The sequence below is a fragment of the Mytilus edulis genome, chromosome 8 (genome assembly GCF_963676685.1).
Source record: "Mytilus edulis chromosome 8, xbMytEdul2.2, whole genome shotgun sequence".
NCBI lineage: Eukaryota > Metazoa > Mollusca > Bivalvia > Mytilida > Mytilidae > Mytilus > Mytilus edulis.
Genome location: NC_092351.1, coordinates 12,532,573 through 12,551,490, shown reverse-complemented (window position 1 = coordinate 12,551,490; position 18,918 = coordinate 12,532,573). Strand labels below are relative to the sequence as shown.

Here is an 18,918-nt window from a genome sequence, read left to right as displayed (position 1 = left end):
GTATTTATTTTACTGAGTTACATCCCTTTGAAAACAGAAGAACTTATTTTAATATTTGATAGTTGTTTACTTTTAAAATTAATCTGATGTAAAGCTGATGATGAACAGGTATTTTTCTTCACTAGAAAGAATTTTGTTTTTGTTTTTCAGTTTAATTTTGAAAAAGACATTCAAATCCATGCGTAATATCTAATAGTTTAAAAATAAATCCATCAGTTCCTCAAATAATTTATACCTGAACTACAATAAAATGTATAACTATAAGTAAAGTTAGACTAAAAATGACCGTGTTTATGTGAGCCAAAATTTGTTCCTGTGAAAAAAGTTCCAGTGGAACTAATATCACAGGAAATATGTTCTGGGAGAACTTTTTTCATAGACAATTTAAATATAATTTGTTCCATCTCTATGAAATAAGTTCCACACTTTACCTGGTGAAATAAGTACCGGGTTGGTGAAATTTGTTCTTACCTAGTGAAATAGGTTCCAGATTTATGAGATTTGTTCCTTACCTGGTGAAATAAGTTCTGGGTTTGTGAAATTTGTTCCTCACCTGGTAAAATAAGTTCCTAGTCTGTGAAATATGTTCCACTGGTTAAACAGGTTATCTTATATACTGAACATTTGTCATCAATGAGTTTAAAGTTATCATTCAATCTTATATATTGAACATTTGTCATCAATGAGTTTAAAGTTATCATTCAAGTGCGTTATAAAATAAGTATAATATATTGATAATATAATAAATGAAAAATGTAAATCATCCAATAAGAATCTCAGTGTGGACTGTAGCAAATGTTTAATTATAAACGTAAAAAATATCAAAATGACAGTCCCACTTTGAGCCAGAAAAGAGTAGGATGAAAAAAAAATCTTTCAGAAAAAATTAAAGTCAAAGATGAACATGAACATATGAACAAATTTGAGAAGGACAAAATAACTGATTAATGATTCCATAGGACACGAAGAAACAAAAGACACACTCTTTTGAAACTGTTTCATGACGAGTACATGTATGACTAGAAACAGGGCCATGACATTTAACAGGAACCTAGGAGGAATACCACATAAAACATAAATAGAAATTATGATAAATTACTATCACTTTATCCTGTAGAACTTTACAGTCATGCCTACAATTGCACATGTATCCCATGCCAGCACACTCAGTGCAGCATTTAGCTTGCTTTATAATTTAAGTGTAACAAGAAAATGTTTCGCTGTGCAATATGTTGCAAAGGTACTTATTTCAGTGAAAATAGGTTTGAGAAGAACTTATTCATTGATTTCTTTGAAATATGTACATATTGGTCTTCAACTAATATCACAGGAACTTATTTAAAACTTTTAATATTAACTGGAACAAAATTCATGGAGCTATGATATTTGTTCCGGAACTTATTTCATATTTGGTCAAAAAATTAGTTCCGGAACTTTTACAATGCTGGAACATATTTTCTGTGATATAAGTTCCGGCGGAACATATTTCCTATGAAATTTGTTCCAGCGGAACAAATGTCACGCCGGAACATATTTTTTGTTACATTTACACCACAAAATTCAATCTGAAACTAGTGCACCAGCATACCTGCCAACTGTCACTATTTGTGGTGATTTCCCCCATGGAGGCTCCTAAATTGAAATTTTAAAAGAGCAATTTTGTCCAAACTTTTAATCAAAACAATGATTTTTACAATGGCAATAGGCTTCTGCTTCTGCCTGATAATGGCCACAATCAACAAGCTGATTAATATACCATGACTTAAGTGCGCATACAGACCCCCTCCCCACCGGGCACCCCCAATTTGATAATTTACATGTAGTTCAGCTTTGTCAGCGAGGCTTTGAAGGCCTCGACTGACGGTGCTGATGCTACCATGGCTACCCCAGGAGGGAGAGCGTTCCAATCCCTGATCATTCTTGGGAAAAATGAGTACATGTATTTCCTGTAATCACTTAGCTTCTGGATCCTGGAATTTGGAAACTTTTGTCGTGCATGTTCCTCAACAGTCGTGTTGGTTGCATTAGAGGACCTTCCTTAGTTACAGCCACTTTGTTGTATTCTATTTTATAGAGCATAGTTAGCCTAGCGTCTTTTCGCCTTTTTTCCAGAGATGGCCATTCCAGGTGCTCAATCATTTTGCTGACACTTTAGTGATTATGGTGTTTGTTGGAAACATTATATATCTTGCTGCTTGTCTGTGGACCATTTCTAGACAATCTATTTCGGTTTTAAAGTATGGGTCCCAGACTGGACTTGCATACTCTATTATTTGCCTTGCAAGGCTTTTGTATGCATTTTCTTTGACTGAAGTTGCTCCTATGTTTAGATTTCTCTTAAGGAAGCCTATTGTCTTATTGGCTTTTTTGCATATGTACATGTTATTGATATGATCATTCCACTTCAGTTCAGATGTGAAGGTGCAACATAGGTATTTAGCACTTTTGACAGGTTCAAGTTTGTGGCCATGCAATGTGTACGATGTTGGAATGGTGTTGTTTTTGCGGCTGATGGTAAGAACGTTGCATTTGTCAGGATGAAAGGACATTTTCCATTTGACTTCCCATGTTCCCAGTTTGTTTAGGTCGCTTTGGAGGTTCCTGTTTGAAACTTTGTCAGATGAGATGGTAAGATATGCTATTGTGTCATCAGCAAATAGGCGGACAGTGGATTTGATCCCATCTGGCATGTCATTGATGTAGAACAAGGATAATGCAGGACCAAGTACAGAGCCTTGGGGAACTCCAGATTTTACATCAATATGTGATGAGATCTCTCCATCCATTACTACTGCTTGCATTCGATGGGATAAGAAGCTAGCAATCTTACTTGTGAAAGTAATAAGGAGCCAGAAAACAACATCAGATATATATTAAAGGCCCCCCTTGAAGGTTTTGTAGGACTATGATAGCTATCTTGCATGTAAAACCCCCATGGGCAAATTGAAAAGTATGCACCAGTAAAATTTATAAAGCATGACTTGACCTAACTAAATAAAATTTCAATGCATTTTATGTATCTTAAAAGTTCACTGGAATTTACTCAGCATTATTATATGCCCGTTTCCTACGCATTATGGTATAGCTGTGTCCATCCATCCTCAACATGTACATGTACATGTACATGTATTTAATCATGTAAGACATTAACTCAAAAACCCATTTTGCATAAAACTTTAGTGAATTGCATATATATTGACTGTTCCCAGATATATCTATCATTGTCTATTGACAAAAGCTCCCTTTCGTTTTTCAAAAAAAGTAGATTTTACTTTTCTGAGAAATGGGGTTTTATTCATTAAAAAAGGGTGTTTTTTTTTTCATTTTTCGGACAATAACTTAAATATGCTTTCTCCAATTTGCAAGAAACTTTGGTCAATTGTTTATTTATTGTCATGAACTTCCTTTCAATTTTTATAAATTTTGTGTTTTTCGAGTTATGAGGTTTTATTCATTAAAAACAGGGGGATTTTTAAGTTTTCGTACAAAAACTCAAATATTCTTTCAGCAGTTCTCATGAAACTTTGGTGAATTGTTTATATCTATTGATGTAAGCTCCACTCAGTGAAACATTTGATTATTCGTTCCTTCACAACAATGCTATAGGACAGGAGTTATTCTGTTATTGCACTTAATTTCAATATTTAACTAGCCTTCCTTTTTTTGTAGTCGGAATAATATTATGACGTCTTGAAAGGCTATTTAATTATTAGCTTTAGAGTTTAGTTTGACGTCACAACTCTAAAGCCATTTTTTATTCAGCTGGATTTTGAGAGGGAGTTTTGTTCTCAACTTTGAGACCCAATTTAGCAAACAATTTTGATTGATGGCCAGAAACTTTTGAATACATATATGCATATACAAATGTTTATATAATTACCTTTTACATTGTTTTATACATATGTTAGTGCAAAATATGTTCAATGTTATCTCCCTTTACCATTATTGTAATGTAAGAAGGTTGTTATCTCCCTGTACCATTATTGTAATGTAAGAAGGTTGTTATCTCCCTTTATCATTATTGTAATGTAAGAAGGTTGCATGAATATCAAACTCTTTCAATACATATAAAAATAGAACTTTTACAGGGTTCTTACTAAGGATTTTTAAAAGGCAAGTCCAGGGACTCTGGTTTTTTTTTGTCATGTCTAGTTCATGATCAACATCTAGACAAAATGTTAGAAGATACATTTTTATTGCTACATGTATGTAATACATTACTTTTGAACTTTTGTGATACAATCTTGATAAATATTTGGACCCAACAGTTTTGAAAATGATATGTCCAGGACTTGTGGACTCGCTTTAGTGAGACCCTGTTTCAGCAACTGCTTTGAGCCAAAAAAAATCTTTTCAACTAGAATGATGATTCAAAGGAAATATAATTAAATAATTTCTTTTTATTGTTCAAAAATAATTTTTTTGCAGTTTGTGATCAGGTTAAGTTCACTGGCAAAAGAATAAAAAAATCTACAATCAATCAATTGTCAATTATATATACATGATATAATTATATTTAATTTACAGTGAAACAACTGGAGAAAATAAAGTGGCTGTAAACATAGATGAAGCAGACCATAAAAATGAAAAAGAGGCCAATGGTTATGGAAATGATAGTCCGAATGAGTCTACAGAAGAAGATGGGGACATATTTATAGTGATGGGTAAAGAAGTAGACCAAGATTTAGAAGGACCAGTCCCTACAGACAAATTTATACACCATGATGAAGATGATCCAGCCTATTTTGACTTTCCTCAGACAAAAATTGGGTTTGTAATATAATTAATTTATATGATGATCTCAGTGCAAACATGTACATTTTTGTTTAAGACTGCAGTATACTGTTAGATTTATAAACATTTTTCCTTTTTTCATTATCATCATGCAATCTAAAGGATTGTTTATGAGCATGAAATTGATTATAATTGTTAACCAAATTTTTTAGCCAGTTATATACATGATATACAAGAAGAACTTTTCTTGTACAAGTAATTTATTCATGTTATTTTAACATTATCATGATTATGGTAAATATTTTTATTACTTTTTTGAAAGATTGAAAATTGTTGCTTTGTCACCAATCTTAAACCAGATGTTGCCTTTTACCATTCCCCTGTACATGTATATATAAAAAAGAAGATGTGGTATGATTGCCAATGAGACAACTATCCACAAAAGACCAAAATGACACAGACATTAACAACTATATGTCACAGTACAGCCTTCAACAATGAGCAAGGCCCATACCGCATAGTCAGCTATAAAAGGCCCTGATAAGACACTGTAAAACAATTCAAATGAGAAAACTAACGGCCTTATTTATGTAAAAAAAATGAATGAAAAAAAATATGTAACACATAAACAAACGACAACCACTGAATTACAGGCTCCTGACTTGGGACAGGCACATACATATGTAGTTTTTTTCAATATGTACATGTATAGGTAGTTTTCTTCAATATAAATATTAAACACTTTCCATTCTGATGAAAGATTGTGTTTTGGGGTTTCTAATTACTTAAGAATTAAGTATTTATACATCCATTAAAATCAGAGAAATGTGTCAAACACAAATTAAAAAGAAATATCAATGATATCAGAGCAAACTGTTACATGTACAGATGTACATGTTTTTGGTTGCAAGAGAATTCTCCATATGTTAAGCCCCTTTGATTTTGATTATGCTGTTGTTCAACACTATAAAGCTAATCTTTGTACATATACCAATCTTATTGATTTATCTTTCTTTATATTTAAATGGTTCTTTGTTGATCTTTTTCAGGAGAATGAGATTTAGGATTGGTTCTGTGATGGAGAACGTCTGGTTTCGTTTGTTTACTATTATGTTGATTTTAGCAGACTTTACCATTGTTATCGTGGATATGGCATCAGGTCCCGAGACACATTTCCATGACGAATTAGAAATTACATCTAGATGTATTATAACTTATTTTGTGATAGAAATTTTCCTGAGAATATTTTATAAAGGGTAAGATAGTAACTAAGATACCTGTATTTGTGTATTGTAGATCTATACATGAGTATGCATGGTTGGTTATTACACAACTATCCAGCAGAGTTCAAATGATGTGGATATAAGCAATTGTTGGTCCTCTACCATGAACAAAATTCATTCTGAATAGGCTAGCTAGCTACAAAACAGACAAAACGTTATACAATGTTAAAAAAAATCGAATGGCCTGATTTCCGAAAAGAAAAAACAGACAGCAACCATCACCAACCATTGTAACACCACAGTCTTTGGACATGCACATACAAAATGTGGCATGGTTATAAAATATGTTTGTGAGTGTTCAAGCCTTCTCCTAATATCATGAATATAGGACAATGGTGTAAGAGCTATAGCACAACATTAGAAGGAACAGTAATTTGTAAAAAACAATTGTAAATGGCTCAACTCAATAGATTGGTACCAATGCAAGCACATGTTACATAAAGACAAAAGATACAAAGTATCATTCTAAGAGTAATCATAGTTACTAATGAAAGCTAGTTTTAAAAAGTGAAAGAACAAAATAGGAAGTCTACAAAGAACACATTCAAATTAATGATGCATACATATAATTTGCTAAGGTTACAATCATTCTAAAATAATCCATTTGTTAAAACCTTTATGCATAAACAAAAATGAAATTATATGTTTTGCATTTGTAGAGTGAGATTTTTTCACCATTGGGCAGATGTACTTGATATGATTATCGTGTTTGTTACCTTTATAATTGATTGGGCTCTCAGTGACTATGGCAGGTAAGATTATCGTGTTTGTTACCTTTATTATTGATTGGGCTCTCAGTGACTACGGCAGGTAAGATTATCGTGTTTGTTACCTTTATTGATTGGGCTCTAAGTGACTACGGCAGGTAAGATTCTCATGTTTGTTACCTTTATAATTGATTGGGCTCTCAGTGACTATGGCAGGTAAGATTATCGTGTTTGTTACCTTTATAATTGATTGGGCTCTCAGTGACTATGGCAGGTAAGATTATCGTGTTTGTTACCTTTATAATTGATTGGGCTCTCAGTGACTATGGCAGGTAAGATTATCGTGTTTGTTACCTTTATAATTGATTGGGCTCTCAGTGACTATGGCAGGTAAGATTCTCATGTTTGTTACCTTTATTATTGATTGGGCTCTCAGTGACTATGGCAGGTAAGATATTTTGGTGGATGCATGGTGAAAGACATGTTGTCAATGGCAGCACATGCTAAGTAATCCACAAGATAGTAACACCACACTAAGTGACTACACTGAATTAAATCACAACACGAAAACAACTCATCATGAAAGCAATGAAACCCCTATAGGACTGACTTGATATCTAAATCTTACAAAGTTTATCACTACTTTTGAGATACACAATTATAGTGCATTGATCATAACATTCTAAACATCCTATCTTTAATATTTCCACAAATCATATTTCCACAAATTTATCAATGAAATATTTGCTCAGATATTCAAGTTACAATTTGATGTTATAATTGTCCAGAAAAGTACATAACTTGTGCAAGGTGCAGGAATCTAATATCTGTTCTAAAAATATCAATGACTTCATTGTTAAAGTAATCTTTAAAATTGGAGTTATCTCCCTTTGTCCATAATTGTAGTTGAAGAAACTAAATCTATTGCTTCATATAATGCAATCTAATTATACTTCCCACTGATAAATTAAAGCAATCTTTACCTTTCGGTGCTTACAAGCACTTTGATTTAATTGTATTCTGATTATCACTGTGCTTTCGATTGAAGTGAGTCTCTAATCCTCAGCAATTTGTTTATATGCTGAATTTTAATGAATATTATAAGTTATATGGTTCGCTACTGACCAATCCATGAATCTGTAGGTGGTCAGTAGTTAACAGTTTAACAAATTTATCTCACTCTAAGACTTTTTCTGCTGCATTTTGTTGAAAAATAAACAATAAAACACAACAACATTAATAGATGACGTCACCAATAACGCGTCATGAACCCCCTACGGTCTCATAAGGGGTCACCACGTGACGGCGTTAAGCCAATGATCACAATGTGATAATTTACCCGCGGTGCGATAAATAGCTTTAGAGTTAATGTAGCAACCAATATCTTACAAAGTTCACAAGAGGATAACACATTTGTTTGTTCTTCATAGTTATTGAGTTTTGAAATTTCTCATACAAATTTAAAAAGTTGTAAATTTGTCATAATCCAAATTTGCCTTGAAAATCTATATAAAAGAAAATAATACACACAAAAGAGGGGCACAATGATACTGTATAAATGAATAAATGAAATTAAAACCAAATAATCAACCAATTAAAAACACAACTCTCGTTTTTCAACATTAAAACAATAATTCTTGAGTAATACATACATAAAAAAATTCAAATGTTGAAATTTGTTTGTAGACTTGGTGTTGCAGGAAGATCTGTCAGAATTATACGTATTGTTAGGAGTATATACATCATGTATTCAGATTTTAGACGATTTAAGAAAGTAACAAGACGAATTATATCACAAAACAAACGTAGATATGTTAAGGAAGGATTTGATCTTGATCTTTGTTATATAACAGGTAAATAATAGCTTCTTTTTTTTAAATAAAAGGATATATATTATATTATGTATCAATTCATGTCTCTAAATCACTACCTTCACATTATAATACAGAAGTAAAAGAACACCTCTTTTTAGCTCACCTGGCCTAAAAGGCCATGTGAGCTTTTCTCATCACTTGGCGTCCGTCGTCGTCTGTCGTCGTTAACAATTTTTCAAACATCTTCTCCTCTGAAACTACTGAATGGATTTGAATGAAACTTAGCATGATTGTTCCTTAGATTATCCTGCACAAAGTGTGTGCTTCGATATTTGATCCGTCAAATAACATGGCCGCCGTTACTTAAAATAGAACATAGGGGTCAAATGCAGTTTTTGGCTTATATCTCAAAAACGAAAGCATTTAGAGCAAATCTGACATGGGGTAAAAATGTTCATTAGGTCAAGATCTATCAGCCCTGAAATTTTCAGATGAATCAAACAAACCATTGTTGGGTTGCTGCCACTTAATTGGTAATTTTAAGGAAATTTTGCAGTTTTTGGTCATTATCTTGAATATTATTATAGATAAAGATAAACTGTAAACAGCAAAAATGATCAGCAAAGTAAGATCTACAAATAAGTTAATAAGACCAAAATTGTCAATTGACCCCTTAAGGGGTTATTGTCCTTTAATGACAATTTTTCACAATTTGTTAATCACATTTGCTAACTTTAAAAAATCTTCTCCTCTGAAACTACTGAACGGATTTGGATGAAACTTAGCATGATTGTTCCTTAGATTATCCTGCACAAAGTGTGTGCTTCGATTTTTGATCCGTCAAAAAACATGGCCGCCGTTACTTAAAATAGAACATAGGGGTCAAATGCAGTTTTTGGCTTATATCTCAAAAACGAAAGCATTTAGAGCAAATCTGACATGGGGTAAAAATGTTCATTAGGTCAAGATCTATCAGCCCTGAAATTTTCAGATGAATCAAACAAACCATTGTTGGGTTGCTGCCACTTAATTGGTAATTTTAAGGAAATTTTGCAGTTTTTGGTCATTATCTTGAATATTATTATAGATAAAGATAAACTGTAAACAGCAAAAATGATCAGCAAAGTAAGATCTACAAATAAGTTAAATATGACCAAAATTGTCAATTGACCCCTTAAGGGGTTATTGTCCTTTAATGACAATTTTTCACAATTTGTTCATCATATTTGCTAACTTTAAAAAATCTTCTCCTCTAAAACTACTAAACCAAATTCAACCAAACTTCAACTGAATGATCAGTAGGGTGTATAAAATAAAGTTTGTGCTTTATTTTTTATTTCGTCAAAAAACATGGCCGTCATGGCTAAAAATAGAACACAGGGTAAAATGCAGTTTTTGGCTTATATCTCAAAAACTCCAGCATTTAGAGCAAATAAGACAAGAAGTTAAAGTATTTATTAGGTCAAGGTCTACCTGTCCTGAAATTTTCAGCCGAATTGGGTAACTGGTTTTTCAGGTATAATGCCCCTGAATTGATGATTTTAAAGAAATTTTGCAGTTTTTGGTTATTATCTTGAATATTATTATAGATACAGATAAACTGTTAATAGCAAAAATGTTAAGCAAAGTAAGATCTACAAATAAGTCAATTTGACCAAAATTGTCAATTGACCCCTTAAGGAGTTATTGCCCTTTAAAGACTTTTTTTCACAATTTGTTCATCATGTTGACTTACTTTAAAAAATCTTCTCCTTTGAAACTGCTGTATCAATTTCAGCCAAACTTAGGCTAAATGAGTTTCAGAGTATCTAGTATAAATTTTATATTTCATTTCCTTGTATGTCAGAAACATAGCTCCTATGGCTAAAATAGAACATAGGAGAAAATGATTTTTTTTTTGCTTTTGAAGAAAATAGGACGATTCAAAGAACATTTAAATAAATTGAAAAGCCAAAATAATCATTGATGAGAGATTTAACCAAAAAAATTAAGGTGAGCGATTCAGGCTCTTGAGAGCCTCTTGTTATACTGCTGTTCTTCATCTCAGTGTCAAAAAAAGGCTTTCAACATCGAGAAAAAAAATTCTCCTAACTTTACTTTCAAGATGGTGTGGCCTCTCGATGTTTATGAGAATAAACATGGTTAACTGTAATATGTATGTCTGACTATTTTTATTACCATCTATAAGTCTAATTTTATATTTTCATGTATCCCCCTCCCAGTTATTTTCTAGATTAGCGCTTATTATAAACCGGTAGATTTGTTTTGCTGTTAAAAAAATCACAAAAAGTAATAGTGTGTAAAATACTTTTTACATTACAGAGAGAGTTATAGCAATGTCATTTCCATCTTCTGGTGTTAGAGCTCTGTACAGAAATCCCATTGGGGTAAGGTACCAGTTTAAATTAATGTTAAAAATTAGAAATAACCAGAAATTATTTTATGAATGTACAAACAGCTTGATTTGCTTTTTATTTGGATCTTAAACTATTGTTTATGTGGATATCATCATGGTTTTATTTTAATTAGATGCATGAAACATTTGTCCAGATCATTATCTAAAAAAATATAAGCCAGTAGATCAAAGGGAAAACATACAAATTGCCCATCAAAGAAGTTCTGAAGATTCCAGTGACCTTTATACATAAAGAGTCAGAGAAAGTAAAGGAAAGACCATTTATTATGCTAGAAATATTTGTCTCTATCTTAAAATAATATTGAAATATACCCAAAAAAATTTATGAAGCTGATTTATTTTTATTAAAGATGAAGAAGTATTTTTGAAATATGAAAGTAAAATCATGTCAATGTAGGATGTTAAAATTGATAAGGAAATCTGAATAACATTCTATCATCAAGTATGGTCCACATGTCTTCCTTTGAACTCAGAGCTACCAATTTACATGTTTTTGTAGTGTAAGACAGCTGGTTTGTTTAAAAGTTTTTACCTAGAAATTATCTTTGATGATGTTTGGGAAGCCTGTCTCCCTCAAGTAAAGTACACTTGATATTCCATCCACTACAGGGTCAGTCAAAGACTTGGTATTAACTACTTCTCACAAAGTACACAGCTTTTAGTATTACAAGGATAGACTGATGAGCTTTTTATGTCAATATTATGGTCACATATGTTCCTGCTGACTGTAATTTTGTGAGCTAGCATGACAAAAAAATTTGACAGCACATATAAAATGAAGTTAGATTTATTTTACATGAACATACGGTACAACATTATTATCTTCAAATATGCATGTTATATTTGTTGCTTGATATTAAACATCCATCATCATCATAATCTTTAAGACATTGAAATAATAAATGATTGACATCCACCATCCATTTGCCAGTTTCAAAAAAGTTGTTATATACATTTGTGCATGATAATTGATTAACAGCATAAATGATAACAGCAATGCTTTGGTTATTTCAGTGGTATTTGTACCAGAAAGAACACATTGTTAGTGGTATTATATTAACTGTGGATTTGTTATTTCTTGTGAGATACCAATTTTCATGGATTTCTTCGGTACAATTTTAGTCAAAATTTAAATGTTCAACGATGAACAAATTTTATAAAGGGTTGTGCCCAGACTTTTGCAAAACCATGAAATTAAATATCTACAAATTCAATTTTTTTTTACTTCAATCTAAGAATATTGGTATCAATGAAAATTAAAGGAATCCACAGTATTTTATTTGGGATGACTGAATGGGTCTTTTCGATTTCAGTCCGTAAACTATTATACTTAACATAGTACTTTTGTCTTACTCTAAAATATGATTGTACAGACCTGTAAATGTGTAAAATGGACCATTCCAAACAAACTTCCTTCACTATATAAAGGGACTGGGACATCTTAAAAGCATGAGATTCAATCGGAAAAATTCATTACCATCACATTCACAGTCACGTCTCAGTCATTACAGCTGAACGGACGTGCTGGGCCAGCTCTCCTTTACCCGCTATCTTCGATGAGGGTTTACAGTTAGATATCAACGACTTACTACTTAAGATGACAGAAACCGATCCATGCCGTACAGATAGACGTAGCGGTTGGCGTACCCGCGTTAACATGCACTCCAAAACCATTGTATTATGGGGAGTGTTATGCCGATTAACGTCCGAGGGCTGTATCCTAGGCTGTTGGGTGATACGACCTTCATTTCACTGCCTCACGGCTTTGGTCCTGATAATGCTTCCTGTCATCTTTCGAACTACGTCCGAGATCATCTACCAGTACTCCATCATCGAGGCTAGCGGGCTGCCAAGCTGACCAAACTGGCCCTGAAGGCAGCCGTTAGTGAAGAATAAACAACAAAATAGTCAAAAACCAAAAACAACTCACCAAAACCAAGATGGCGGCCTCCATATTGCGACCTCCACTACTTGTTCCTGACCCATGGCTCCAGATTATTTAAAGCTCACCAAACGCCTTCGGGCACCGAGCCGACCGTGCGAGGGCTGAAAGGCCAGTCAAGGTCGTTAAACACCACCACATATATAAAAGCATGAATACCTATTGTGACTATTTCTAGTTTTAGATATGTTTGTCCATTAATATAGATGTTATTCGTTTAAGGTAGATCCATGGTATACCGCCATCTTGGATTGAACAATCACAGTAAAAAATCGGTCTAGTTATTTGCCTAAATCTGCAAATTTGGAGACAGATTTGCAATTTGATGGTTAGACTGTTTAATAATATAAAGAAAACTTGGCAATTTATTGTATAATTCAAAATAATTAAACAAATATCATTTTATTTTGCTTTTTGAATCATTTTTTTCAAATGAGCCATTTAAGGGAAGATAACTCTTTTAGTAAAAAATTTATACTGGACAGATAGGGAATTTTTTTCTTTTTACTTGTAGCAAGAAAACAAGTTCGGTGACACCCTTTTTTCTTTTTATTTTCTTAAAACATATTACAAAACCTATCTTTTCACAATTTATTTCAAAATTCTATCTCATAGATTATTTTTTATGCACACAATTGTGTTTTTCCATTAACAATCTAACCAAATTTAGGCAATTTTCAACGACTCGTAGCTTGAAAAATAGCACGGTGACCCCTACTTTTTATTATATTTTTGAAAAGAGCATATTAAAATCTTCATTCTGGCTAAGTATAAGAAAATTCTGTCTCAAAAAAGATTTACTTATGATCTACCTTAAGAAGCATGAAAAGATTTGTAATACGTATTGATTGACATTTGCATGTAGAAACATATTTATAGAAGGTATAATGTTCTCCTTCCTTAGTGGACAAACATGGTTGTTTATGAATATTTTCATATCAAGTTTTGAGAACATAAGTTGATATGGGCCAACTTGAGATATGTTCTTCTATTAAATATTATTCTTGTTTTATTTCAATTGTACGAAAACTTGCATAAAAATACCGTTATGACCTCTAATTGTTGGGTTGCTGTCTCATTATTTTTTGTTCTACTTCTCCTTAAATTTGTTTACAGCATTTTTTTTAGAAACTCATGTTTGTAGTACTACCTCATTGGAGAACAGATTATTTCTCATACTTTTCGAAATGTAAAACAGCATAATATGATAATTAAAAATGGTCTTTCATAAACTAAAAAAAAATAACTTTAAGATGCAAAATAACTAACTGTCAACAGTTCAAACATTTTTGAATCAGGTTTGACCCTAGTTATGAAGCTCAGAGTAATAATATGTAAAACCATTCAAACGGTAATATATGGTTATTGCATGAATATTCCCCAATATTCATGCAATAACCCTTTTATTGTATATATAGCAATATAATATTTGGAAGTAAAAATTGGTTTATACTAAGATTTTGACGTTGCTGACGTCATGAATTTGAAGATTTATTGCACTAGTGCAATACTGGAATTTTTTTCACTCTTAACTTTTGGTTACTTTCTGTGGGAAATATTATATTGCTATACAATAATACATACTATTGAACTTGTTTGTACACATGTACTATTGTAAAATTTGTATAATAATTATTAAGCCCTGTTCAAAGTTATTCAAAGTAAAAGAAATGTTATATTTTCCTACCATAGAATTAATTATTAGACCAGATTTCATAAATAAGTAAGTATATTGAGAATGTTGAACTTGTATCTACATTGAAATGCAATGTCTAATACAGAAAAGATTGTTTTTATTTTGTAGAAAGTTGGAAAGTTTTTAGACACAAAACACAAGGACCACTACAGAGTTTATGATCTCTGCAGTAAGTTTAATGTTAATCAGTAATCATGCTTATCACATTATGATCAAGAAAATGATTACAGTGCTACTTTTGCATAGGTACTATTTCTGTACTAAAAATATGTAGTACTGGAAATTTACTTTTAATATTTAGTACTATTTCTTTACTTTAAAAGTATTGTAATATTTAGGTACCTGTATTTTACAGTACTTGATTAGTGCTACAAATTTTTGGTACAGAAATAATACCAACAATGATCACAATATCCCATGTGTAAAATCATATAACTGTAAGAGATTTGAAATAGACAAATTTTCAAAATGCTGAAAATGTAACTGTGAAACCAAAAATTTGTGGTACTTAAATTTCAATTACAAATCAATAACTGTAAAATATAAGGTACCTAAATATTACAATAATTTTAAAGTAACAAAAAAGGACTGAATATTTAAAAGTAGATTTCCAGTACTACAGAGTTTTGGTACAGAAATAGTACGTTAATGTATGCAAAAGTAGCTTTGTACCTGTATACTGGTATAAAGCATAATTTGATATTTGCTTTAAGCTTATATCCTTGTCCCTATACACATTAAATTGAATATTTAAATATAAGCCAGGTTGTTTTCCTTTAAATTTGTAAAAGGAGTAAACATGGCAGGTGTTACTAGTTGAGTCTGTCCGTCTGTATGTTTGTAACAAGTTTGATTTCCTTATGATAACTAATGTTCCCTTGATCAAATCTTTTGAAATTTTAATATAATGTCAGAGACAATGTCATACAGGTTTTTCCTGGTTTTGACATTTACACATATATGAACCAACAAACTAACCATTGAATTGCAAATCTGTCTCGAGATTTGCAGATTTCAGCAAATAACTTGACTGATTTTGTACAATCCAAGATGGCGGTATACCATCAATTAACCTCAAATTATGTCAGTTATTTCTTTACGTTTATTGTATCAAACCATTTCAAATGATTTATTTACAGGTGAATTAAACTACAGTGAGAATATATTCCATAAGAGAGTAAGAAGAGTATATATACATGACCACAATGTTCCTTTATTAAGGTTGGTTATTTTTTCACTTGAAATATGTTTTACATATAAAATAAAATCTCAATTTTTAGTTTTTTACATTCTCTACTTTTCTAATATGTTTGATATCTGAATAAACTGCAATATAAATTCATTATTGTGCAAGGAAAACATTTTTAAAAATACAATATTTTGTCTTGACTTCATAACAAGCAGTATAAACCCTACTTTAATAGTAGAATGATGTGACTGATGCATAGGGGTCACCATGTGTCATTACAAACAGATGGATTCTATATGATCACTTTCATCCCGTACCCACACTGACAAAAGACTTAAATTTTTTATATATTTGCTGCATCTCTGCTAAGCACCTAGCATTAACAGGATAAAGGAGTAAGAATAAAGACCAAAAAATGTCTAAATACTAAATTGTCCTTTGAATAACTGCACAATCAAAAGTCTTCCTGGACAGGAAGTCTGAAAATTTGCTCTCTGTTGAATAATCTACAGCTGTCAAAACATAATTTTGACACTCTTTTGATTGAAAGGTAATATAAATTTTGAGTGTGTTTTTTTTGAGGTGGGGTGGGGAGGGAGGTCACTGTTCTATAAATTTATACTCAACCTTCCCTTTTATTCGGTGACATCCCATTAGTCTGACAACCATTATTCCGACAGCCCATTACTTCAACAGCCCACTATTCTGACAGCCCATTACTCCGGCAGCCCATTTTTCCGACAACCCATTACTCCGACAGCCCATTATTCCGACAGCCCATTATTCCAACAATGCGTTTTTCTTATGTGTATGGGTAAATTTTCTCTTAAAAGACAAACTCCGTTCTCTATGATATTTGTGGTTGTCTGTTTTGATTCCAATTATTCTTTCCATGCAGGATATTTGTCTCAGTACATTGAAGTTGATAAACATGAGTATAGCACCTGCTCAGTCCTTACCCTCTTCCCTCATTTGTTTTACATATCTAGGTATTTTATTTATCTTTATATTTCGTTGTTTGTGAGTCCTCTATCAGCCTGTGCTTTTCAAGTTCGCTATTTTTTGCATGTGTGTCTTGATCTTCCTTCTTTCACTAGATCTTCGGTTCCCCCTTTTCGTGTGTCAGGGGAGTGAGGTTTCCCCACTAATAACTACATAAATAAATATATAGGAGTTGGATAATACTACCCACCCTCTTTGGTCGCAACACTTTCTCTCCTTGTATCACTCATCTGAGTTTTATTTAAATTAATTTTGTCGCATAAATAATGAACTAATGTAGGGTCAGTCAAAATGAGAAAAAACAAAGAGACAAATACATACCCAGATCCTTAAAAATAAGAAGACAAATAGGACGAAATATGTGCTCAGAAAAGATGAGCAATTCCAATTATGAATACGGTATTTCGGGAATGTGAATCCACGAAATACTGAGACAGTACACAGCACTTCCAATATGATCGATCAGACATAGTCTGAGAGATGACACTCAATATATTTGTAGGTAAACCGAATTTATATCCTGAGCTTGTTTTAAAATCTAGAAAAATATGCCTCTTTTATAATTGTTGGTGGAGATGCAGGACTGATGATTTACAACAAAACTTATTACGAAAAACAAATATGACGCACATGAATATTTTTGGGCAACTTCTATCTAAATATTCATAAGGAAAAGTGAAATCGGGTCAGTGACTGTATATATCATAGAAATATACAGTCAACCCATTTTGACTGCTCAAATAGAGCGAGTGCAGTATAAAAGCCAATAACAAACTAGTAAAAAATCTTTGACGTGTCATGGTACTTATCTATCCCAAATTCATGTATTTGGTTTTGATGTTATATTTGTTATTCTCATAGGATTTTGTCTAATGCTTAGTCCGTTTCTGTGTGTGTGTGTTACATTTTAATGTTTTGTCATTGTTCTCCTCTTATATTTAATGCGTTTCCCTCAGTTTTGAGTTGTTACCCCGATTTTGTTTTTTGTCCATGGATTTATGAGTTTTGAACAGCGGTATACTACTGCCTTTATTTAAAAAGAATGTGTGACATTCTTGTTCGCTTGTGTCTTTGTCAAATTATCTTCAAACTAAATACATTATGTGTTTTGATGGAAACTTGGCACTCATTTTTCATTTATAGATTTTTTCAAGAAGAAAAATGTTTAGATATCATTGATTTTAAGAAAGGTTAATTCAGAATCGGTGCTCTTCAATTACATTTGAAAATGCTAGATACTCAAAAAATCGTATTGTACGGCTGATAAAGTTGAGGATGAGCGTCATTTTTTAATTGAATACTCACTTCATAATAATTTGAGGGAGGAACTCTTTCACCATATTTCTAGCACATGTCAGAACTTAAAGAAGTTAGATAAATATGATAAATGTTCAATGTTAACACAAGAAAACTTTACTATTATGGAGAAAAAATTATGATAATATTGTTATTTCTTTTGAATTATGTAGTACATGTCTTGATACTGACTGTTATTTGATATCAGTGGGTTCGTTGGTTTTTTTTTCTATTTTGTCTTTGCTCTGATTGTGACTGGGGCTTGTAGTGCTATAAAGATAATTATATCATATAGTATTGTAATGTCTTAATGTGACCTAATCACGAGACCGTGGCTTGGAAAAAGTGGGGTATACTGTTTTACCTCTGTCTGTCCGTCTGTCCAACCGTCCATCCGTCAGTTCGTCCGTCCAGGCGTCCCATAAATATTTTCGTAATATTTTTTTTTTAACTACATTACAAGGATTTCTGAAAGGTTTATTGAAGTCGGCTATATCGTGTGCATTTTCAAATTCATTACTCATTACATGACAGCCAAGTTGAAAATTTTCATCACATTTTTCTCAGGAACTACAGTACAATGATTTCTGAAATTTGGTCTTAAGGTTTATATAAGTCAGTTATATACTTATCTATCCCAAATTAAAGCATCATAATACTGTGTGATGCTTTTTCAGATTCACAGCTCAAAAACTACCGAAATATTTGGACGGGGGTATAATAAGAAGCTCCCACCATCAATGGTTGTTCTAGATTTATATGCTCTTTAAAGATTCTTTAATTTGAAAAATGAAATATTCTTTTCTGTTATATTTTATATACAGATTTCGAATTGAAAA

General features: G+C 32.1%; 1 protein-coding gene across 2 annotated transcripts in view; it reads left to right on the top strand.

Annotated features, from left to right (window-relative positions):
- Positions 1–18,918, top strand: part of LOC139484831 (phosphatidylinositol 3,4,5-trisphosphate 3-phosphatase TPTE2-like) — a 40,497-nt gene continuing 21,579 nt past the window's right edge. The window contains exons 1-9 of one of the 2 annotated variants that reach the window (XM_071268822.1): positions 4–108; positions 4,528–4,770; positions 5,784–5,990; positions 6,677–6,769; positions 8,411–8,577; positions 10,861–10,925; positions 11,969–11,995; positions 14,701–14,761; positions 15,732–15,813. In XM_071268822.1, coding sequence (XP_071124923.1) covers positions 98–108; positions 4,528–4,770; positions 5,784–5,990; positions 6,677–6,769; positions 8,411–8,577; positions 10,861–10,925; positions 11,969–11,995; positions 14,701–14,761; positions 15,732–15,813 — 956 coding nt within the window. In that variant the 5' untranslated portion in view covers positions 4–97. Of the gene's footprint in view, positions 109–4,527; positions 4,771–5,783; positions 5,991–6,676; positions 6,770–8,410; positions 8,578–10,860; positions 10,926–11,968; positions 11,996–14,700; positions 14,762–15,731; positions 15,814–18,918 lie in introns of both variants that reach the window. The other variant, XM_071268823.1, reaches the window with a different exon arrangement.